This window comes from Glycine soja, chromosome 7, assembly GCF_004193775.1.
Source record: "Glycine soja cultivar W05 chromosome 7, ASM419377v2, whole genome shotgun sequence".
In the NCBI taxonomy this organism is placed as follows: Eukaryota; Viridiplantae; Streptophyta; class Magnoliopsida; order Fabales; family Fabaceae; genus Glycine; species Glycine soja.
In genome coordinates this window covers 21187361-21213982 of record NC_041008.1, presented here as the reverse complement: position 1 = coordinate 21213982, position 26622 = coordinate 21187361, and the positions used below count along the sequence as shown (strand labels likewise).

At 32.6% G+C, this 26622-nt stretch overlaps 1 protein-coding gene across 1 annotated transcript; it reads right to left on the bottom strand.

The window, feature by feature from the left end:
• Window positions 1–12060: 12060 nt before the first annotated feature.
• LOC114419172 (UPF0496 protein At4g34320-like) lies at window positions 12061–14342 on the bottom strand. Its single transcript, XM_028384817.1, has 2 exons — window positions 13884–14342; window positions 12061–13441 (listed from the first exon to the last, which is right to left on the bottom strand). The coding sequence occupies exon 2, from the start codon at window positions 13421–13423 to the stop codon at window positions 12308–12310; it is 1116 nt and encodes a 371-aa protein (XP_028240618.1). The 5' UTR covers window positions 13424–13441; window positions 13884–14342; the 3' UTR covers window positions 12061–12307.
• Between the last annotated feature and the right edge of the window lie 12280 nt (window positions 14343–26622).

The following is a 26622-nucleotide window of genomic DNA, read 5'->3' as shown; positions in this document are numbered from 1 at the left end:
TAAAAAAAATGCAAAACAAAGCCTTGCTTTTATAGACTCTTCATGTCTGGTCAAGAAGGTCATTCAGAAGAGTTATAACTTTTAGAAAAACTTAAAACCCATTTGAAAAAGTCAAAACCTTTTTGAAGAGTTACATCTTTAGATTTTTTCAGAAACAGTCACTGGTAATCGATTACCAAATAAGTGTAATCGATTACACAAAGCTTTTGAGTGAAACAATGTGACTCTTCACATTTGAATTTGAATTTCAACGTTCAAGGACACTGGTAATCGATTACCAAAACATTGTAATCGATTACTACCTTTTGAAAATATTTGGAATGTTGTAAATTCAGTTTGAAAACTTTTTCAAACTCATTTTGCTACTGGTAATCGATTACAACAATATGGTAATCGATTACCAGAGAGTAAAAACTCTTTGGTAAAGGTTTTGTCAAAAACTCATGTGCTATTCAAAGTTTTGAAAAAACTTTTTAATACTTATCTTGATTGAGTCTTTTCTTCATTCTTGAATCTTGAGTCTTGAATCTTGATCTTGATTCTTGAGGTCTTGAGTCTTGATTCTTGATTCTAGGCTTTCTTCTTGAGTCTTGAATTCTCCTTGATTCTTGAACTCTTGACTTGTTCTTGATTTACTTGAGATGTTCTTTGATTCACTTGAGTTGTTCTTTGATCTTTTGAGCTTTTTGTTCATCACCTTTGTCATCATCTTTTGTTGTCATCATTGTTATCATCAAAACACCTTTGAATCATTGTTGATTCATCATGAAGCTTTGCTTCCACAATCTCCCTCTTTTTGATGATGACAACTTCTGAAATCAAGAAACACACACACATTTTTTCCTAGTCGATCACTCTTATAAATGCTCCCCCTTTGTTTTTGAATTTATGCTTATCTTAAAATTAAATTATTTGCTCATGTGAGTTCTTGATTTATCCCTATTTCTCTCCCCCTTTGGCATCAACAAAAAGCCAAAATGCGTATCAAACTTAAAGTATGCAAATATATCTTAAACATTCATACAGCATTCATAAAAAATATTAACCACAACATGAAGTAAAAACCATGAAGTAACAATCATAAATAGATTAACTTATAAAATCCACATAATCAAATAACATACTTGTTCAACCAAACCATGCAAATAAGGAAATAATAAATTGTTCAAATACCATAGTAATATAGAGATTTATTTTGATAAGTCACTAACATCTATTAGTCCTAATTCTCTTCTTATGTTATAGAAGGTATCTTTACTTAGTGGTTTTGTAAAGATGTCTGCAAGTTGATTTTTAGTATCTACAAGTTCTAAAACAACATCACCTTTTAAAACATGATCTCTAATAAAATGATGCCTAATTTCTATATGCTTGGTTCTGGAATGAAGAACTGGATTCTTAGATATGTTTATGGCACTTGTTTTGTCACATTTTATGGGAATGTGATCTAATACTATTCCATAGTCAGATAGTTGTTGTTTCATCCACAAAATTTGTGCACAACAACTACCAGCAGAAATATATTATGCTTCTGCTGTGGATAAAGCTACACTATTTTGTTTCTAGCTATTCCAAGAAACAAGTGCAGACCCTATGAATTGACATGTACCACTAGTACTCTTCCTATCTGTTTTTGATCCAGCAAAGCATGAATCTGAGTATCCTACTAGGTTACATAAAGAATTCTTAGGATACCATAATCCTAAACTAATTGTTCCTAATAGATATCTTATGATTCTTTTTACTGCCAATAAATGTGAAAACTTTGGATTTGATTGAAATCTGGCACACATGCATACACTAAACATAATATCTGGCCTACTTGCAGATAAGTAAAGTAGAGATCCAATCATACCTTTGTATTTCTTCGGATCAACAGGTTGTCCAGATTCATCTTTATCAAGATAACAACTTGTATTCATAGGAGTAGCCAAGTGTTTTGAGTTTTCCATTCCAAATCTCTTAATGAGTTCTTTGCAATACTTTGCTTGACTGACGAAGATCCCATCATTTGTTTGTTTGATTTGTAATCCAAGAAAGTAATTTAACTCACCCATCATGGACATCTCAAACTCACTTTGCATATCAATAGAAAACTCCTTGCACAAAGATTCATTAGTAGATCCAAAAATTATATCATCAACATAAATTCGTACTAACAAGATATCATTATCCTTCTTTTTTATGAATAAGGTAGTATCTACTTTTCCTCTAGTAAAATTCTTTTCTAATAGGAATTTACTTAATCTTTCATACCAAGCCCTAGGTGCTTGTTTTAGGCCATAAAGTGCCTTCTTTAATCTATAGACATGGTCTAGTTTTTGTGAATCTTCAAACCCAGGAGGTTGTTCCACATATACCTCCTCCTGAATCAGACCATTTAAGAAATCACTTTTGACATCCATTTGATATAGTTTAAAATTCATAATAGATGCATATGCTAATAACATCCTAATTGCTTCTAATCTAGCTACAGGTGCAAAAGTTTCTTCATAGTCTATACCTTCTTCTTGGTTATATCCTTTTGCTACAAGTCTAGCTTTATTCCTAATTACTATACCATTTTCATCCAATTTATTTCTAAATACCCATTTAGTTCCTATGATTGGATAATCTGAAGGTTTTTCTACTAATTCCCATACATCATTTCTTTCAAATTGATTTAATTCTTCTTGCATAGCTACTATCCAATGGTCATCTATAATAGCTTCTTTAAAGTTTTTAGGTTCTATTAATGAAACAAATGACATATTATTGCATAAATCTTTAAGAGAATGTCTAGTTGTTACCCCTTTTGAGATATCACCAATGATGCTATCAAGAGGATGATTTCTCGAAGTTTTCCATTCTTTAGGAAGATTATCATTTTCTTGTGCTGTCTCATCTTGATCATCCTTGTCTTCATCATCTTTCTTTCTTTTCAGATTTCTTTCTTCATTTTGAGTATCTTCCAAAGTATCTATAATATCATCAACAAACTCCTTTCTCGAGGAGGTAATGTTAGTTTCATCAAAAGTAACATGTATTGATTCCTCAATTGTCATAGTTCTTTTGTTGTATATTCTAAATGCTTTACTATGTAAGGAATACCCAAGGAAGATACCCTCATCTGCCTTGGCATCAAACTTTCCTAGACTTTCTTTACCATTGTTTAGAACAAAACATTTACATCCAAAAACATGCAAATGTGCAATATTTGGTTTTCTATTGTTAAAAAGTTCATATGGGGTTTTCTTAAGAATATGTCTAATTAAGGCTTTGTTCATAATATGACATGCTTTGTTAACCGCTTCTGCTCAAAAGTATTTTGGAAGAGGTGTGTCATTTAAAAGAGTTCTAGCAATTTCTACTAGGGCTCTATTTTTCCTTTCTACTACTCCATTTTGTTGGGGTGTCCTGGGTGCAGAAAAATTGTGTTCTATACCATACTCATCACAAAACATTTCAAAATCATTGTTTTCAAATTCACCTCCATTATCACTTCTGATGGAGATGATTTTGAGATTCTTTTTGTTTTGAATAACTTTGGCAAGTCTTCTAAATGCATGAAATGCATCATTCTTATGAGTAAGAAATAAAGTCCAAGTATATCTAGAATAATCATCAACAATTACTAATGCATAGTAACTTTCACCAAAACTCATGACCCTAGATGGTCCAAACAAATCTATGTGTAATAATTGCAATGGTTGAGTGGTAGAAACAATATTTTTAGATTTAAAGGATACTTTTGTTTGTTTACCTTTTTGGCATGCATCACATAACTTATCTTTTTCAAATTTTAATCTAGGCAATCAATTAACTAGATCTTTTGAAATTAACCTATTTAGATGATCCATGTTAATATGAGCAATTCTCTTAAGCCATAACCATGGATCACAATCTTTACTTAAAAAACATCTATCATTTATAGATTTTTGTTTTAGATCAATCATGTAGACATTATTTTCTCTAAAACCTATATGTTCAATATCTTTGTCAAGCTCATGCTTAATAACACATTTTTCAGAATCAAAAGATACTTTATATCCTTTATCACATAATTGACTAACACTTAATAAACTATGTTTCAAACCTTCTACAAGTAACACATTTTCAATAGGAGTAGAAGAACTCGTTCCTATTTTACCTACTCCAATAATTTTGCCCTTGTTGTTGTCACCATATGTAACATGTCCACTTTTCTTGGGGGAAATGGTTGTGAATTTGGATACATCACCCGTCATGTGCTTAGAACATCCACTGTCTATGTACCATTTCTTCCTTATAGAATCTTCTTTGTTATTCTCATCAGATTCTGTCATGAGACACAAATTGACTTCGTCTTCATCATGATCTTGGAATAATCTATTCCTGAAAAAACTTTTGAAAGACAAAGAATCTAAAGAAGCCATTAAGCTTGAAGTTGTTAGACTTTCTACAAGAAACCTGCTCTGATACCACTTGTTGGATCGAGTGGCCTCAGAATAATTAAGAAAGGGGGGTTGAAATTATTCCTAAAACTTTACCAATTAAAAATTACTCTTTTAAGACTTTTACTTTTGTTGTTAAGAGAATATGGAGTAGAAGAGAAACTTAACAGAAAGTAAAACCGAAAATAAAATGCACAGCGGAAAGTAAAAGAGTAGGGAAGAAGGAAACAAACACACAAGAATTTTTATACTGGTTCGGCAACAACCCGTGCCTACCTCCAGTCCCTAAGCGACCTGCGATCCTTGAGATTTCTTTCAACCTTGTAAAAAACCTTTTACAAGCAAAGATCCACAAGGGATGTACCCTCCCTTGTTCTCTTTGAACCTAGTGGACGTACCCTCCACTAGAACTGATCCACAAGAGATGTACCCTCTCTTGTTCTCAGTCAAACCCAAGTAGATGTACCCTCTACTTGTGCCACAAAGGATGTACCCTCCAATGTGTTAAGACAAAGATCTCAGACTGTTACACCTTTGATACTTTGTGAATGGGGATACAAAAGAATTCTCAAGCAGTTAAACCTTTGAACGCTTTTGTATTAGGGAATGGGAAGAATCAAAAGAATTCTCAGACTGTGTCGTTTTGAATTCTTTGACAAGGGAGAAGGGAGACACAAAAGAATTCAGACGGTTAGTCCTTTGTTCTTTTGGAAAAGGGAGAAGAGAGACACAAAAAGAATTCAGGCGGTTAGTCCTTGGCGAATTCTTTTTTGCAAAGGGAGAAGAGAATGAAAAGGATGAATAGCACAAGTTTTCAAGGTTTAGAAAACCAGAAAACTTTAGAAAGCTTTTGGTACAAAGAAGAAGAAGAGGTTCAAAGAGATTGAAGGCTTGTAAAGATTGTAAAAGATTGTTAGAAAGACTTTTTTTTAAAAAAAAAAATGCAAAATGAAGCCTTGCTTTTATAGACTCTTCATGTCTGGTCAAGAAGGTCATTCAAAAGAGTTATAACTTTTAGAAAAACTTAAAACCCATTTGAAAAAGTCAAAACCTTTTTGAAGATTTACATCTTTAGATTTTTTCAGAAACAGTCACTGGTAATCGATTACACAAAGCTTTTGAGTGAAACAATGTGACTCTTCACATTTGAATTTGAATTTCAACGTTCAAGGACACTGGTAATCGATTACCAAAACATTGTAATCGATTACTACCTTTTGAAAATATTTGGAACGTTGTAAATTCAGTTTGAAAACTTTTTCAAACTCATTTTGCTACTGGTAATCGATTACAACAATATGGTAATTGATTACCAGAGAGTAAAAACTCTTTGGTAAAGGTTTTGTCAAAAACTCATGTGCTATTCAAAGTTTTGAAAAAACTTTTTAATACTTATATTGATTGAGTCTTTTCTTCATTCTTGAATCTTGAGTCTTGAATCTTGATCTTGATTCTTGAGTCTTGATTCTTGATTCTAGGCTTTCTTCTTGAGTCTTGAATTCTCCTTGATTCTTGAACTCTTGACTTGTTCTTGATTTACTTGAGATGTTCTTTGATTCACTTGAGTTGTTCTTTGATATTTTGAGCTTTTTGTTCATCACCTTTGTCATCATCTTTTGTTGTCATCATTGTTATCATCAAAACACCTTTGAATCATTGTTGATTCATCATGAAGCTTTGCTTCCACAACAACCAAATCTCAGGAAATAGCCTAAGTGTGTCCACATGACACTCTCACTTAGGGAACCATGCAGAGTTCGTCGAGACCACCCGATTGTGCACATAACTGCCCCCCTCCCATAGGTGATCAGCCTGGGAGCCCAAAGGAGTTCCCTGCCAGGTGACAAGCCCCCTCAGTACAAAGTACACTCTGCCACAGTTACTTTATTTCCTGTGTCGTATGAGCTATGAACATGGCCAAAAGTAAGTGCCAAAGACCATGGACCAATTAAAGTGCCTAAGCATCCCCTCAGAAATGCTTAGATTCTCTAACCACGCTTGTCACCCACGTTTGGGCCATCCGACAAGGTCAGTGCACTCTACCCCCCATGACATACACTACATACGACGTATGAACGTGGCCCAAAGCAAGTGCCAAAGACCCTGGAAGGTCAGTGCACTTCGCCCCCCATGAACATACACAACATTCAACGTATGAACATGACCCAAAGCAAGTGCCAAAGACCCTGGAAGGTCAATGCACTTCGCCCCCCACGAACATACACAACATGCACATGCCAATGCATTTCCAACATCAATCAACATTCCATTTTCATGTCATTCTCAACATAAATATCATCTTGTCTCAATGACGTTATCAACAACAACAACAACTTCATTTCATATTCACATATTCATCAACAACAACAACAATTCATGTTGACATGGTCTTTATTAACAACGTCATCTCAAATCAATATCATCATAATTATCATTATCATCACACATCAATTAAAATCCTCAATAGTGACATCAACAACAAATCGCATTCCACACATATATATTTCTTTCATGCCTGAGATTCACACTCACAGGTCTTCAAACAACACAAATCAAATAAAGACAACAATACCATTCATCACAAAATATATATATCCCATCCCATTCGTCAAAACATAGTTTTTCCTGAAAAACCAACATGCATATCAATAACAATTTTTATCGCATCCTATTAGTTAAAAACATCATTTTCTATAAAAGAAAAATCAGCATGCAACAGGGACATACAGTTATCCTCATAGTTAGGTTCCCTGACCCTAACTATGGTGTTAAAATGGTAAATTTTATAATAAACTCCCCTCACTTATTGTGAGCTACCTGCGGGTTCCTTGTCACGTCACTTGGAGATTTCTTTTTCTTCTCCGCTTGTCGGTTCCATGCAATCCTCTACCATACCAAAACAAAGGAAACTTAATATGGATTTCAGAAAACAATGCTAATAACAATGCTTTGGGTCAAACACCCACGTCACTACATAAGAGTGCTGAGAGCATTTTGGGTTTTACAAAGGGACATCATTTGGAAATTCCAACCACGCCAATGTGACTGGGGTTCAGTGTAGGTTATGAAAATAACATGCATTTCGTGAAAGGATAGCATTTACAAAGTCTCTTTGCTCTAGGGTTTTTCAAAGGAAGCATAAGACATGCAATGGCAGTTCCAAAGTCAGAAAAGATGTAAAGACAAGCTGAAACTAACAAGGAACAAGCATAGAACCATGGTTACCTTGAAGGAAAATGAAAGGTCAGATTAGGGTTTCGTTCTCAACCGAAACCGCGAGCCAAATTGGAAGGTTCCGCTTCGGTTGATGGGTTCCTCTCGGTGTAGGGTTTCAACGGAGAAAAATGGCGGTTTGTGGTGGCTAATGATGGTTGTGGGAGATGGAGAAAGAGCTTGGGACGTTGGAAATGGTTTTGGAAGAAAGAAAGGAAAAGAAATTGCGTTTTTCCTAAGCTACACGAAAGCAAAGGCTCAAAACGCATAAGTGAGCAATGCTCTCGGGAACGGAAACATAGCACACATTCTAGATATCTTCTCAAAGATCCCAACGGTCAGATCGTGGATAAGTGTCTTGTGAAGCTGCAAACCAAATTTTGAGAAGATCCAACGGTTAACGAAGGTTAGACAACATTTTTACCGAGACAGCTTCATGTAGCTTCCTTGAGAAACTTCATTAAGAGGCTTCTCCAAGAAGCTTACTCGTGGCTTCTTTGAGAAGTTTTCTCAAGAGGCTTTTCGAGAAGCTAGATCCTTATCTACTCACACCCCTCTATTAACTAAATTAATCTCCTTGAAAATAATATTACGGATAAAAATAACACAACAAATATAATCAAACATCAAATATAATTACTAATAATATGTAGATATATATCAGGGTGTTACACTCCCTTCCTTCCTAATTATAATATCCTTTTTAGAAATTGGTTTGTCCCTTTTTATATGATTTTTTTCTAATTTTTAGACACTAATTATTTTTTTTACATACTCTTAGGTAATTATTCTCTCTCCAAACATTAATGATAATGCATTAAGTGGATACAAAGATAAGAAAATGATAATTTTGAAATAATAATAAAATTAATTGACATATTTAATGTTATTAAATAATTAAATTAATTATTTTTCTTAAAGAATATGAATTAATTGAAAAAAAATCTTATAATTAGAGATAAAAGAAGTAGATGAGAGCATTCACATGGATTTTTAGTTAGGGGGTGAGGGAATTGGACCACTAGCCCAACATTTTTTTTAAGTGTTTGTGTTTTTTTTTCCAGACCTTACTTTGAGTTAAGTTTACCTATAATATAAATATTTAAAATTATTTAAAGAATTACATATAATATAAATATATAATAAAAAAAAAGCATAATTATAAATTCTAATTATTTTCTTTGTCTACATTTTTTTATTTGTCTAAATACTTTGGATAAAAATGATTTTATACTTTAAAAGTTTTATAATCATCTCATGTAATTTATCTAATAAATTTATTAATTTTTAAAATAATTATTTTAAAATAAAAAATATGTAATTAGATGACATTATACTTTAAACATCTCCAAGTAAAATTAGATTTTAATATTTCGTCTAGAATCCCCTTTGTTTGTCAAGTCGCGACCTGCACTGTCGTGGAAACGCCCCTCTGTCTCCGGTGTTTTATTGCTCCAACCCAGAACGCCGAACAGTTTTGTATACGTGCTCTTATACCATACCTGCGACGGCACTTAGGCAGCAGAGAAGCTAATAGGGTTTAGGGGGAACCGCCCAAGTGTTTCTTTTCTTTTTCTTGTTATCTCTTTTTTTGGTTTGTTGTGTTTGGCTCGGTTTTGAGTCCAATTTGGCTTCTCATTTTTTTTGGGTCTTTTATATAAAACATAACTTAAATGTGGTAAACTAGAGAATAACATTAAGTAGATTTTAAACCGGTGCGTGTATTAAATTATATAACTTTTAGTATATTTGTATTTAGTAATTCCTCATATAATTTCTTAGAACATAAGATGATGAAAGATGAATGTGTTTTGTTTGTGAATTTTGAATAGCAGAAGTAGCTAGAGTACAAGAGGGGTTAGAAAACTCACCACTATTTGACAGATCTGTGAAAAGTTTTCTTTAATTTCTATTTTTGAGCAGTTTCCACAGAGAAATGATAAAAAACATAATGGTGTTGGTTTATTGGACTCCTTTTTTGAGAACAAAATTGGTAATGCATCTCAGGGTTTTTCTAAAACTTAAGTTATGCAGCAATCAGCGTGAAATAATATGAAGTAAGAAACTTCAATAAATGACTCGGTTATACACCTTGGATGAATTTGTGTGTGGCCCATTACATGACAGATTGAGACTTCCACCTTAGCAGGAAAACCAAGACCTTAATTTAATGCTCTGCATGATATTTAATGTTATGCAACATTTTCCTGATAAAACCACCATGCCTTTATGGCAATCTTATTAAGCATAACTTCATCTTAAGAGAGACCAGATTGAAGATGGCTTAGACTTGAGAGAAATGAATGTGAATCATATTGAAAATGCAACATCAAAGTAATTGTACATTTGCTGCATTATGGTGGTGAGGCTATGTTTCTGTTATGGGTTGCATAACTGCATTTGACTATAAATTGGTAGTCGAAGTTTAATTGTCCGAAACCAGTACATTATGATCTACTATAAAACCTGCAAGGTATTTGGAAGATTTGTGATAAGTTCATTCCAATGCGCAAAACTGAATTCTTAGTCAGCCAATGAAGGTTATCCCTCCCTTTAATCCCTCTTATGAAGAAGACTTTATTGCTTGGGAGAGAAAAGAGTGATGGTTCATTTTCCAGTTGGAAGCGTGTATCAGTCTCTTATCAAGGATCATCATAATTATATATCACATTATTTTCAGTCATATTTGGAATTGGATGGGGGTCATCAACGTGGAAGAATTCTGCTTTGGAAATTTAATAGAAATTTTTCCGCAACTATTTCGAGCCAAGAGACACTTGACAGCAGAAATGTAGCTTGTGCCTTATTGAGCCCAAAAGCATCTTACATGCTCTGAGGGATTGCAGTGTTGCTAAGACAATATGGCAAGCTATTAGTGAGAAAGATCTGGGTCCTAATTTCTTTCACTTAGACAAAGACAATTGGATTTGTAGCAACAATCAAGAGAACAGGTGGAGTTTATCATTTGTCAGCACAATTGAGCACATTTGGCACTAGAGAAACAAAGCTAATTTTCAGAATAAGAGGTCTAATCCCACTAGTTTGGGGTACTAGGATTCATGCTGGAAATCTTTTTGGCTTTTTACTCATCATTTGCGGGTTCTCCTCACTCAAATCCATTTCCCATACACCCACACACATGCTCCAACATCCAATTCTCCCTCGTCAATGTTCTTAATTAAATAATAATGCTGCTGCTCCACCCCCCTCCTTCAATCCATCCAACCCCCCTCATCCCCGAAGATCTGGAAGGTCTCTCTGGACATTTGTCAACCCCTGAATCCCAAACTGAAACCCCCAAAGATAGGGAGATTAGTGGTCAGAACAATAAGTGTTGTTGCAGTGGGTAAACATGGACAGGATCTACGATTTTGTGTTTTGGTTAAGGAAATAAATAGACCTAGTATGTTGGTAAAGAAAAGAAATAGAAGAATAAAGATGACAGACATTCAAACTTTTTAAGCCATGTGTTTTGTCGATATTGACTGAAATGGAAATGTTCATTTCTAAGGGAAATGGAAAAGATTTGAATGCCTTTTCTAACAGTTTCCTGTAATCTTTCTTACAAGGGTGTCAGTGAAGGTTCACGAGATGTCAGTATAATATATTTCAAACAATTAAGGAGAGTAAGTATAATGAATAAAAATGAGAGATATCTAAGGAAATGTGGCAAAACTTCCAAAAGTGTCAGCATAATATACTCTATTTTTAAATCTTAACTAGAAAAATAGATGGAACATACAAGGATGTTTCATGAAAAAAGAAAAAAAAAAAAACACTACCATTGCCTGGAAGGGAAGAAACATACTGCTTTAAAAATCCTGGTTCTCAGAAGAATTCATTACAGGAAAAATTTATCTACATTAGGCAATAGTCAATGATTTCAGATGATACTCCTAATACATTTTGTCAATCAAATAAATTAAAATCCAAAACAATTTTAGTACTGGCATAGCATGTCAAAACCTGTTAGAGAAATAGCCAGGTTCCCATAAACCGGAAAGGAAGACTTCCTCCCCTTTAATTTTAGCAATGCCATTAACATAATTAAGAGTGATGGAAATCATTTGGTAGCAGATGAAAAGAAATGCATGCTTCTAACACTATTTTAATACACCCTATACCAGTAACTAAATTTATATTTGAAACTTCGAAAATGATGTAGGTCTCATTCCTTATTTAATGAAGTCACTCATAATTTTATAATTTTTAACAAGTTTCAACTAATAATAAAAAATTGTGGCAAAAAGTGTCTGAGAATGTGACATTAGCATGCCTCTGCAGAAAAAATCATTTTTGGGTGTATTTTGATTGTAAGTAGCTTTACTTTATGTGCCAAGTGAGCCAGATGAAAAACAATCAATCATCATGTCAAGTTATTTTAAGACTCAGATAATAGTTCTACCAAAAAACAAGATGCTAAACACAAATATATCTATCTCACCAAAAAAAACAAATGCATACATTGGTACTCTATTGTCTCAAAAGAATAAGTTTTAGCTTCTTACACATACCAAAGGACTATAAGTCAGTAATTTCCAATTATTTACAACATAAACCCAAGTTTTCATGAATCAATGATAACTGAATCATAAAATTTCATCAGAAACAGGAAAAGAACAGATGAATTCTCCTAGAAGCAACAATTACATGAAACTGGTTGACAACACCGAATAACATCTTCAGGTGTGGGGAAGCTTTATGATTTTTTGTAGAACCACAGTCCTAGCCCTTATAATGTCTCGGCTACACGTATCAGCTTGTAATCCTAAATCTTCAACATTCTTCATAAAAACTCCCAACTTCTTCTTGATCTCCTCTATTGCAACCTTCACAGCTTCTTCCTCAAGGGCAAATTCCACATTCTGAAATAGAGACTCGATTTCAACTTCCAGCCGATCAATGAGAACCCGAATGTTGTCCAAGTCCTTTATAGCAACATAGGCGCCAACTTGCATAGAGATGGCTACTTCCTTATGTCCTTTCATAGCATTTTCATAGTTCTTCAACAAGGAGTCAATCCACTTTCCCATTGAACCTATTGGGATTGCAGTAACAGCAGCTAGAGCAGCTGCAACATGTGGAGTAGCAATTGCTGCAGCCACAACTGAGCAGATCAACACAGCAGCAACTGTAGCCGCAAATATCACACTTGAGACCTTCCTCCAGGTATGGATTTGTTTTACCTTCTTATCGAGCTTGCTTTGTCGTACTCGCAACTTCTCAAGCATGAGTATCTGTTGATTGTAAACAGATTGATACATTTGGAAGAATTCTTCAGTGAAAGGGTCACCAGCTGCCTTGAAATTCTTCAGTTCCTGTAATGTCCTCGTATAGCGTGTCTCTCCCAAGCTGGTTTCCTCTTCAAACTGCTGAAGGGCCATGAGAATAAGCAATTGGTTATCCCTAGCTCGCTTCAGGCACTTCTCTAATGCAGTACAGAAATCTAGAGTCTGCAGGCTATTATCAAAGTATTCCTCAACAAGCTCAAACAGTTCTGGGTTCTTCCATATATCTTTCTTACAGTCTAAGATCACCTTGACAACTTCCTGATTCATCTCGAGAAGGCATTCTGTGACTTGTTTGAGAGACTCAAACGAAAGGGATCGAACCTCAACTCCAACAGCAAGAGTATTAATGACTTGATTTGCTCGAGCTTGAATGGTGGTATTAAAGGACTGCAAATCAGAGTCAAGCTTGCAGGCAGCCTCATATGACCTCAATTCAGTTGCCATATCAGCATTGATGTTAATACCAGATGATGTTTCAGGGGTCTTCTTGCTCATATGGCCCCCCATTTCTTCAATTCAAATGATCTAATAAAGAAAAAAGCAGAACCACTTTATGAGGGGGGGAAAAACCATCAGTTCCACCAACAGATTCCTTAACCAATTGATAAAGTGAAAAGTACCCAGCTTATGATTATGGGTTCAATATTTGGAAAACAAAAATCGTGGCCTAATCCCAACAAATTTGAGGGCAAATACAATCAATTTCAAACAAACCAATTACCAATTGCACACACGAGAAACTTTACCATATCACAATCAACTTTAATTGTTATCTCATAGATTTGCACACATAAGAAACTTTACCATATCACAATCAATTTCAAACAAACCAATCAATGGATACTAATACTATTGCTATCTCATATCACAGTAACCATAAAAAGAACAAGACTCCATGTTATGAAGAATAATGAACAATTGGAATGAATCAAGCAGACCCAGATGGAGAATTTCGTGAAGTTCAAACCTTTGAAAGTGATTGAAGAAGATAAGAGGTCCCAGACAGTGATTAAGAGAATAAATAGCTTGATCTAACAACCGATGATGGTTTCACCCTTTGAATCTCTTTCTAAAAAAAGGGAAAGAACTTGAGTGAGGCTAAAGGTGGGGAATGCAAGATCTTGAAGACAATTAGAGCTTCTATTTATCAACAAATGTGGGAGCTTTGTGGTGTGTGAATGACTTGCACGCATAAGAAAATTAATGCACAAACGCGGGAAGCAAAGCAATGCAACTTCTCTCTCTAGAATCTTAGCTTCTCTCTCTTCAAAATTTGCATCTGGCCTCCCCGTGTAATGTGAACTGCAACGATGTTGCTTTTAATAACGCGCAAAGTAACAATGAACACAAAGACAAAGGTTAATCAAGGTGAAGTAGCCCAAGTCTCAACTAGGGAACTTTTTGGAACAACAAAATTAAAAAGTGAAACAACAAAAATGGAATCTTTTTAGATTTTGCGTTTTTTGTTCAACAAGTTTCCTCATGTGAAAAAACTCCTGAAAAGTGAAAACACGGTTTGTGTTTTCTTCCCGAGATTACCAAAATATTATTATTGTCAACAATTTTCTTAAGTTTTCTCTTTAAAAAAAAATAGTTTTTTAAGTTTAATTTTCAAGTAATTTCATTTATATAGTTAACTAATTACCAACAAGGTTAACACTAATAACAACTTGTAATTCAGGATTTGAATCTTAAATAAAATAAATTATATTAAAAAAGAAATATACAAGATGTATATGCTGAAAATTAATCACGACTTCACCTTGTAATAGTATATAATATATAATTACATAATAATATAAATAATATTTACATTATTAATAGATTCTAATTAAAAGTATTGTCTTTTTATATATTAAAGCTATCTATAACCTAAATCACAAATTTTATATGTTCAAACAAAGTATTGTTCTATATACATTATCAGAAATTAAACTCCCGCCAACGTGTCTAAAAAACATAATTATTGTCAATAAAATCTGACTGGGAAAATAAATAGTTGAGTCGTTATATAAATATGAAATGGGCTTTATCTAAACAAATTTTTGCCTTATATGGAAACAAACAAATCATTAAATTAGGATCCAACTTCCGTCCTGATAAAACAAATGGAACATTCTAATTTCTATATCCGAATCTATTGTAGTATTAAAATATTAGAAAAAGACGAGCATCATAACAGCTGCTAAAATATGTTGCCATCTGCATGTGCTTCGTACTATCTCACTTTACTTGGTAGCCAAGACATACATCAAATAAAATGACAGTAAATACTGAGGAAAAACAAATAAACAATAATGGATAAATATACAATATATATAATCTCTAAAATATGTTACTTTTGTTGTTTTGTTTTTAAATATAAGAATTCTTTGACTGAGAATCAATGGTTATAAGAGTTAATATCTCGTGATAGATTTTTTTCTATCAAATTTCTAACCTCATTTTTTATGTTCTGTTTTCAAAAGATTTTGTTTATTTTAACTAGTCCCTAATTTGGTAACAAGTTTATCTTATACTGTTCCTTTCAATATTGATTTTTTTTTACACAAGTTCAATATTGATTTATATAGAATGGAACTATTAAAAACTAAAATTACTGAAGCGAAAGTTTTTAAACAGTAATTAAGTTATTATATTTACTAAAAAAAACTAATCATTAACGTGTTGAAGATGTCCGTTTAATTTAAAACTTTAATCCTACGATAGGAATGATGAATAAATAACAAAATATTAATAGTCTTCGTGATTACGAGAAATTAGTATTTCTGTTTTTGTAAATAATTATAAAATTATGGCTTCATTTTCTATTTTTAAAAATCTATACAGGCAACAGTAAAATTAACAACATCCTATTTTTATTATTTAACAATTTTTATTATTATTTCATATAAAAAAATTTATAAATAGAATATAAATTAAATTTAATATATGGTATTTTTGTTATTGTTAATTGATAGAATATATGATAAGATTCTAAGATTAATGAAAATAAAAAATAAAATCAAGTAGAAAATACTTTTCTAAACGTATCATGTTTATTCCTTATGATATCATCATTTTATCCGTTGCTTTTTAATGTGACTTTTTTTTACAGTAATGCATGTGACTTATTTTTAACTGTATCCTTTTTAAATAAAAAAAGTACTTGTAATAGAATAAAAAATAAAAAAGTAGAATAAAAAAACATTTTTCAGTTAAAATCAATTTATTTGTCTCAAATTTTGATAAGTTTTCTAATCTAACTTATTTTAAAGTAGTTAGACATGTATAAATTAATTTTAGCTTGAGTTTTGAGTGAAGTTTGATTCATTTTATCTCATTTTCTTTCTTCATGAAAATACTTTTTGACAAGTTTATAAGAAGAAAAAACAGAGAGATAAAGAAGAGAGCACTTAACATAAACTGCTTGGGCCGGGTATGACTTCACTTATGAGTTTTTTAATCAGTAAGATAATATGAACTGGTTGACATGCATTCTGGATCTTGAAATATAATTACAATTTATGATTGTTCCCTTATTTATTTTAAAGAGCCTACACGTAGCATGAGCATGGTTATTAAAGGTATGTAGGGGTCAGATTTTGGACAAATAGAAAGCAATGAAATTTTTTTATTTCTAATAAATATACTCTATTTTAATGTTTTCTGAAATAAAACTAATAAAATGATAGGTTAATATAATCATATTGTTTTATTTTTTTAATAAATATTACATAACTATTTAATTAAAATAAAAAAATTGCAATCCCTTTTCTTTTCTTCCAAATTAAACTCTACTCACAAATATAGACTGAGTAGAGTGTAAAAGGGAAGCAAGCGAGTGTAAAATGCCACCAAATTAAAAGGATTGTAGATATGATGCCTCAATTTTTTGTTGAAGCACGAGTGTAAAAGGGAAGGTAATTGAGCCCGTTAGTGAAGTCAGATGTTTCATTAGTGGCATAATGGTAAATTATTATATGCTAAAGTAATAAAGTTATTGGTCAATACACTACCACAAAAGCAACCTTTTAAAACGCTAAAATAAAGATGATTCTATCGAAACCGTGTTAAAAAGATTATCGGTGGTATTTTCGTAAATAAGTGGTGTAAACACACTCAAATCTAAGGCGGTTTTACCTAAAATCGTCGTTGTTGATATGTGAAATTTTTATATATTGAGTAAAGCACTCTAGCTCTCACATTTCTGAAACTCTCTCATCTCGTGCCAAAATCCCTAAATCCTTAAACCTTTTCTCTACCATCCTTACACGGTTTTCAACCGCATGGTTGGAGGTGCCATCTCGGAGTCCCAAGCCGCCTCTCTCATGAAGAACCTTCTGGAAGCCATCGCACACGGGCACCGCCTCGGTGTCGCCCACCGTCGCTCACTACAAACTTTCCCTCATTCTTTGGCCCACTCACACCTCTCTTCCTTTTTCTCTTTCTTTCTCTCTCCCTCTCTCTCATTTCCAACAAACAATTTTTATTTCTTCTAAATCCTAATCACTTTGCATAGTTGTGTTATGTGTGCTCCCTTCAACTCACTCACTCACAATAGAGCGAAAGCAAGGGTTCTTCTCTATGCCCAAAGATGAGGTGGTTCACGGCCTCTCGCCAACGCGGTCATGTACCAAGAGCCCCGCCAGGAGTGCATCACCCATGTTCTCACTGCTCCGCCATCACAGGAAGCACCACACGTCGTTGCCTGTGCTCTTCATTGTGAGATCGAGAAGCCTCAGGCCCTCATGTTATCACTGACCCTTCTTTTGTAATTATCTCCATGTTTTTAATTTTTAATTTTACCCTCTTTCTCTCTCTTGTTTTCACTTTCTCTTTCTTCCACTAATGTTTTTTTTTATTTTAATTTTTAACCTTATTTTATTAGGTTTGTTTAGTGTAGATCTGAGATTAAGTTAATCAATCTAAGCATGCTTTGGTTTGGTTTGGATTTTGATGAGTTGTTGTCATGCATGATTTTTAGATCTAGTGGTGAATGAATTTGTGTATAAGATATGGCATGCCAATGAATGTCAATGCCTTTTTCCTACAACATCTTTTCAATCAATGTGGAAAGTGAACGACATTGAAGTTTTAGGGCACCTGAATGTGGCTTCTCTAAACAAACAAACAAAAATTGAAAAAAAAAGTAAAAGTGAAAGGGGAAAAAAAAGTGGCTTGTATTTATGGCTTGCTTCTTCTTGGTAGTTCGTAGCAATCTTTTGCTGATCTCTCTTTGTCTTTTCGTTTCATTTTCTTTCTCCCTCTGTATAAAGTATCCCAGTTTTTACCTATATACTTGGATGGTGACATAGCCTTGTTGTTTTTCTTGGTGTTTAGTGGGGTTGGAACATGCCAATGTTTTACTTCTTTTTACCCCTCACCACTTCCAACATTGTTACCCTTTTGTTTCAAAATTAAATTATAAAATAGGAAAAAACATAATAATAATAATAAGGACTTTCTTTACTTGTTTGCATATATGACTACTTTGGATATGGGGCATCTACTGGCAAGGTAGGCCATTCTTTGGCAAATGCAACATTATATGTTATGTTATATTGAATGGACCACACACACCAACACACACAAGCACAATTCTGTTTTGTTGAATTTAAAGGGTAGTCCTTAAGCAGGGTACTTTTTATTCTTTGATCTACAATGCACCTTGCAATTTCATTTGGGTTAATTGTTTATTATTATTATTATTATTATTATTATTATTATTATTATTATTATTATTATTATTATTATTATTATTATTATTACTTTGTCTTGTGTTTGAAGTAAATGTCAATAAGATGCTTGATAGTGGTTCTGGATAAATCCATGCACACTATACTTGTTGGGGGCATGCAACTTACATTTATAAGGTAATATATTGAAGGCTATTGACTAATTAGAAACATGCAACTTACACTCAAGTACAAGGACAAAATACTAAATAATATATTAATGATGCAAGCTCCATTGGAGCTTGTAGGCCTAGGATCTTCTTCATCAATGGATTCCTTTGCTTCTTGGAAGATAAATGGCAGCGGAATGGAGAAGGAAGAGAGAGAGGAGACGCCACTTCAAGGAGAAGATGAGTCTAGAAGAAGCTCACCACCATAGGAGGCCATGGATAAGAGCTTGGAGGAAGAAGGAGATGAATGAAGGGAGATGGAGAGAAGAGCACGAAATTTTGTGCTCAAAAAGAGCTCTGAAATCTGAAGTTAATATTCAAATGATCAAAGTTGAAAAAAATGCACACACATGACCTCTATTTATAGCCTAAGTGTCACAAAATTGGAGAGAAATTCAAATTTCACTTGAATTTAAAATTGAATTTGTGGAGCCAAACTTTGGAGCCAAAATTTCACTAATTATGATTAGTGAATTTTAGTTATGGTTCAGTCCACTAATCCAAGATCAATTCCAAGATTCTTCACTAAGTGTGCTTAGGTGTCATGAGGCATGAAAAGTATGAAGGACATGCACAAAGTGTGACTATATGATGTGGCAATGGGGTGTAGTAAGCAAATGCTCACCTCCCCCTCTAAAATTTAATTGGATTGGGCTTCTACCAATTCAATTAAATTTATTTCCAACCACACACATCAAATATCCACTTAGTTCATGTGAAATTACAAAACTACCCCTAATACAAAAACTAGTCTAGGTGCCCAAAAATACAAGGGCTGAAAAATCCTATATTTCTAGGGTACCCTACCTACATTATGGAGCCCTAAATACAAGGCCCAAAATTAATGAAACCTTAATCTAATATGTACCAAGATAAGTGGGCTCATACTTAGCCCATGGGCCCGAAATCTACCCTAAGGCTCATGAGAACTCTAGGGCCTTTTCTTGCATTTTTGGCCCAATCTTCTTGGAGTCTTCTATCCAATGCCCTTGGGGGGTAGGATTGCATCAATTAATATATAGGCAATATGATATAATGTACTTGCAAAAATTGAAGCATGTCACGGATGTAGGAAAAATAATGACTACAATTTTTTAAATGTATAGTGGTTCTTTTTTATGTTGACCAAAATATGAAATCAACTAAAACAATAATGCTAAACTATTTAATCTACTTGAATTTAACCTCTTCATGGAATCTTTAGCAAGATTGAAGAAGACTTACTTTTTAAGATGTCATTATTTGGATTAACTAATATTTTGTTTCATGTATTGTTTCATTTGGTCTAATTGTAATTTTTTATTTCAACTCATGTAGCACATCAACAAAATAAAGGAGGTCAAGTGCCCTGTACATGTAATACATGTAAGTATATGATGTACCAAAATCATGTTGCTTCTTTTCTCTGTATTTGTTTCTGTTAACACTTAAAGCAAGTATATGGGCAAAGCAAATTAGCCATCATACTAAAGTTCTTTCCCTTTATAGGTAGCTAATATGATAGTCCAGTATGTTATGGGAAAGAAAATAAAGAAGGTCTGAGAATCGGGGAAATTCTTCACTAGTGATATTATTCTCTAATTAACATGGTGTATGGTTGAAGTAAACTTGTAATGTGGCTATTGTCTATTCTCGAAAAGAAAATCATTTGAAATGCTTATGCCTCAAACATGAACGAGTAGAAACTTCACAATGAGAGAGATTTTCTTAATGCTTAACCTAGATTCATGTTTGACTAAATTTTGGTCACCAAGTGAATTGGTCTGATTATATATAATTGTAAAATCATCACAGGTAATCCTCTCAGCTGCAGGCCACCAACTGAATTGGTCTGATTATCTCTTAAATTAGTTAAAACTTAAAATGATAATGATTTTCTTTTTTGTTGTTTTGCATTTTGACAAATCCTATTGCCTATTTGAGGCTGATTGATTTTCAAAGGTCTACTATTCTTTACGGTTCAAATAGATTTTAGGGCATATAAATGTTTTATCACCTTGCTCATAGATGCTTGCCACATATGTTTACCCTGCAAAATGTCTTCATCTATTTTTGTTTTGCATTATTTGCTTTAATATCTTGTAGTTTGCTAATGAATGACTTTGATCCCAATAATTTGTGGTAAAAATGATTTTTAATAGCATGTTTACAGTTGCTAATTGATGACTTGTTATTGCTTTTGGACTTCCGAAAAAACTTGACTTCCTTAGAATAGAGAGGCATCTAGGAAAAGTAGGCTTAGGAAAAAGGTAAATTTTAATTGATTCCCCAGGAAAACCAATTATCATATTATTTTATTTTGTTGCATAAATATTCAAAATAAGTTGCAAATAAGATAATGACAATTTTGATAGAGATTTGGCTGGTAACATAATGTTTTCAATTTATTTATATTTGAGTAGATTTGTTGATTCGGGTGACTTATTGTGTGTGTGTGTGTGTAGAGAATGCTCAAGTTATGGTCCTTGCAGCAACTAATCGTCCTTCAGAACTTGATGAACCAATACTTCGACGTCTTCCTCAAGCCTTTGAAATTGGAGTTTCAGACCAAAGGGAGAAGACTGAAATATTGAAAGTTGTCTTAAAGGGTGAGAGGGTTGAAGACAACATAGACTTTGGTCATATAGCTAGCTTGTGTGAGGGTTACACTAGTTCAGATCTATTTGATCTTTGCAAGAAAGCTGCCTATTTTCCTATTAGAGCACTACTGGATGAAGAAAAGAAAGGAAAACGATCTTCTGTTAGTATATTTAAGTCATTCTCTTATATTTTCTTCTGTCTCAATTTTTTCATTTTCCCAATAACTATGTTACCTACTGCTAAGTTGACTAGAATTCCATATCAATTTCAGTTTCTGTTAACTAGAAAGGAACAAATCAATTGAGCGTATCTATTTTATATAAAACCATGGTATGCACCCAAGGTTATATTTGCATGTTTGAAAGTGACATCTTTGGTCAATGAAAGCTATTACTTTCTCTTACCCCTCTTCTTGCGTAAGATAAGATCCTAAGTGAAGAATTTGTATAAACTTTTTGTTGATTGTGACTGCACTCTTTCGGAAGTAAGCATTTGCAAGTTTTAGTCATCATGTGCACTTTATACAAGCATAATTTAATTCTGTGGTATTGGAATTCAGTTCTATTAGTTTGTGTTGTTTTATATCCATATCTTAATTATAATTTTTTTTATAATGAATAGATTATGGTTTATAAAATAAATTGATTTATAAAATAATTTATAAGAGAAATTGAATATGTTGTCTGGATCTTTTAATTTGTTTTTAAAAAGCATTCTAAGACGGTTCTTTAAAAAACCGTCTTAGAATATCTACATTCTAAGGAGGTTTTTTGAAAAATCGTCTTAGAATCCTACAATTATTTTTTTGTTTAAAAAAAAATTCTAAGACGGATTTCCAATTCTAAGGCGGTTTTTTGGAAAACCGTTTTAAAATCCTACAATTATTTTGTTTTGTTTAAAAAAAACATTCTAAGAAGGTTTTCTAAAAAATCGTCTTAGATTGTAGGCATTCTTAGACGGTTTTTTGAAAAATCGTCTTAGAATCCTAAATTTATTTTAATTTTTTTTAAAAAAATTATATTCTAAGATGGTTTACGGTTAAACCGTCTTAGAATGAGTAGCTTTTCTAAGGTATTTTTTTAAGAACCGTTGTAGAAAGTCAAAATTTTCTACGACGTTGACTACAAAGACGGTTGAAAATCGTCTTTGAATGTGTCGTAGAATCGATGTAGAAACATCTTTTTGTAGTAGTGATATAAGATTCTTATAATAGACCTGATCACACTAAATGTATCTTTTTAATGCCCATTATTATTTTATTTTCTTTCTCTTCTGATGTTTATTTTGGTATTCCACGGCTGAAATTGATTCAGAATTATAATCTTCATCTATTAACCAATCGAACTTTGAATACAATTTTCAATTTTCATTGATGTATATATATTTTTTGGTTCATCTATTTTCAATTTCATATAATCTTTATTAATTTGTACAGTAAATCAATTTAATTTGACTATATATGTTTAGTGAAATTAACAAATTTACCATAATTTCCTCTCTAAAAAACAAATTTACCACAACTAAAACATTTTTTTCTCGGAAGTTTTTAGCTTTCTATAGTTACTCTTTTCTGCAAAACCTTTTGGATTTCTGATGGTAGATTTGTTGTTTTTGTTTTCAATGTTTCAGGAGGGAATTAATTATTGACAAAAGTTTCTTAATTCTTCTCTTTTCTATTAGTTATTATGTGTTATATCACAATTTAGTTTTCTTATAGACTTCCATCCTACCTTCCATACTTCTATGTGTCAATTCCTTCCTACTGATTAACAGGAAGATATTCATGTTCCTTTTTTAAAAAAAGGAAGATATTCATGTTGTTAACCACCATTCCAAAAATTTCAGCGAAAATTTTATTTAATAACACAGAATCACAGTGTATAAATTTTATAAATAAAAAATGCAGTATTTTTTTAAGACTCTTGCCCACTTAGACGCATAAACACAACATATGAAATCAATCTTTATGTTCAATGAAAACTTTATTTGATCGGTTGGGATAGACTAGAATGCTGGCCTAGCAGGGCTTAAAATCGGCTTTTAATCACATAGAATCTCACCTAGGTTTTATGGGCTAATTTCTTGACAATTGTGGCCATGTACTTGCCCTGATACTCTGCAAGGACCAGCTCCATTTCACTTGCAGTAACTGCTTGGGGCACCCACCATTTTTGCTGGGACACCCAGCAGTTTCTTAAAATGCCAAAAATACCCTTTTGGTTATAAATATATTTTTCATTTCTGCAACGCTTTTTTTCGTAAAATCTCACTCCGTTAGCCTCCTTTTCAGAGCGTTTTTTTATCTCCGGTGGTGTACGTGCGTTGTTGATGAGGATACGGTGAAGTTGAGTGGTTATTCATCGCTAGAAAAGAAGAGGTACGTAAAATTTTATTAGAAACATACGGATTGTTAATCCGTATTGGCAATCCGTATGGCTCATATGGATTGTTAATCCGTAGGGTTTTTTTTTAAATTATAAATAATTTTTTTGATTTATTTATTTAATTTGTTTTGTAGTGTAACTTTTTTTGTAATAGTTTTAAAAAAATTTAGAAATATTAATTTGGTGATTAGATTGCTTAAAAATGTATTTAGTAATTAGATTGGTAAAAAAAATGATAATATATATAAACTTTTAAATTGCTTAAAAATTAATTTAGTAATTAATTGAAAATTATTTAGTAATTAGATTGGTAAAAGTAACATTAGATTGCTAAAGCAATTTTTTGTATAAATTTAAAATATTTACTAAAGTTGATAATTAAAAAAATTTGATATTTAACTAAATGATGTATTTATATGTTTATTACAATAATTGATAATTAAACAAATTTGGTATTTTATTGAATGACGTATTTATTAGAATTTATTGAATGATGTATTTATTATAATTTATATGATATTTTAATGAAGATATGTAGTGAAAATGTAGTCTGTGCTAAATGATGTACAATACATTTTTTTTAATTTTGTATAGAGCTATATTTTTGTTGATATCAAATGAGGTGATTGTATAACTTTTTTAAGTTGTATTTTGTTTATCATTGAATTTGTTAAATGTTTTATTAAGATGGACAAAGAACTATGGATGTTTGATAGTAACATTGATTGCTCTGATGCCTTTAATACTTCTAAGGTATTTGTCTAATTTATTGTTGGTACAATAATTATATTACATAAATGTTCATTGATCTCAGACCTTCTTTGAATTGTGTTATAGTTGTTTGCTACCTGGATGAAGTTTTATAGTGGACTCGATCAGTGGCTCATGAAATTAGATTTGTTGCAGTGATAATGACATCAGACACAAATACTTGTGTTAGAGTAAGGGTCTCATTTATGTTAATAACTTGCGAAAAGAGTAGTGAGTATAGGCCTAAGAAGAATAATTTGGTAAGAACATGCACTGGCAGTAGAAAATGTGGATGCCTGTTTAAATTGTGCGCGAAGCCAGTTTTGGGAGTAAAAGGATGGATGGTGAAGTTAATTTATGGGGTTCACAATCATGAACTGACAAAGTCATTTGTACATCCATTTGCGGGTTGATTGACTAAAGATGAAAAGATTGTTGTTGCTGATATGACGAAGTCCATGGTGCCAATAAATATTCTTTTGACGTTGAAGGAGCACAATGCCAACAGTTATACAACAATCAAACAAATTTACAATGCTAGACATGCTTACCGTTCTTCCATAAGAGGGAGTAACACCGAAATGCAACAACTTATGATGCTGTTTGACCGAGATAAATATATTCACAGACATAGGATGAAGGATGAGAATGTTGTACGTGACTTGTTCTGGAGTCATCCTGATGCAGTCAAGTTAACCAATTCTTATAATTTAGTTTTTTTGATTGGTAGTACCTACAAAACAAATAGGTACAAACTGTCGTTGCTTGATATTATTGGTGTTACACCAATAGGAACGACATTTTCTGCTGCTTTTGCTTACTTGGAAGGAGAACATCTTAATAATGTTGTTTGGGCTCTACAGCGCTTTTGGGGTCTTTTTGTGAAAGTTGATGCACTCCCTGGGGTTATTGTTACCGACAGATATTTGTCTTTGATGAATGCAGTAAAAACTATATTTCCGAATGCTACGAACTTGTGGTGTTGACTTCACATTGACAAGAATGTAAAGGCAAAGTGCAAAATCCTGGTTGCTAAAAAGAATGCATGGGAGTATGTGATGGATGCTTCAGAGTGTTTGGTTGATTGTCCATGTGAGAGTTCTTTTGATGAGTACCTTAAAAAATTTGAAATGGCTTGCCCTTCGTGGCCTATGTTTGTGGACTATGTGTCTCAAACATGGGTGATTCTGCACAAAGAAAAATTTGTGAAAGCATGGACCAACAAAGTGATGCATCTAGGAAACACAACCACTAATAGGTATGAATATTGTTTTTTGTTTGTGTTGATTTGTTTAAGTGTTGACTTAAATGAAAATGTTGCGGTTGTTTATACATTGTTGTATATTTCATTTGTAGGGTTAAAAGTGCTCATTAGTCATTAAAGATGTAACAGTCATCCTTGTACTTCCTTTAAATAAATAAATAAATAAAATAAGATTAGGTCATCAAGTCCTTCATTATACAAATTAACTTTTAACCTAGAGCAGCTTTTACAAAAACACATTTTGTTCTTTTTTTTTCTTCTTCTGATGCACAAGAACCCTAACAGAGCAATCGGAGGAGGAGCTCTAGAGAGTACAAAAACCAATGTCATTACTAATGGAGAATGCTTGAAGCACTACCTCGAGGTAAGGGATGAGTTACTCACGCTTAGGGATTAAAATGAACATGTGTTTAATTTTTAAGTCATTTTGGATTGTTTTATGAAATGTAATTCTATTCTTATGTTTTAAATTGTGAATTAATGGTATTTGATGGATTGATTGTGTTTTATGAAATTTACATGTTTCTATGTTGAGTAGAAATCCTTAAAAGAAATTGGGTATTTTTCTAGTTGATGATTAAGTAAGGAAGAATTTATCGTAAGAGAAGTGTGTTCTTTTCGTTCCTCTACTGTATGATTTTCTTTAGATGCTTATCACCTTTTATCCTTTTTGCCAATGATAAATTCTATCAGATTGTGATTAATTTTCCATGATGATAGTGCAGTACTCGGAATCAAGATGTTGTTTTTCATTATTGAATTTTCATAGCTTCATTGAAATGCATTTAGGATATCCGTATAAATTAAGCTTTTGGTTGTTTATATATATATATATATATAT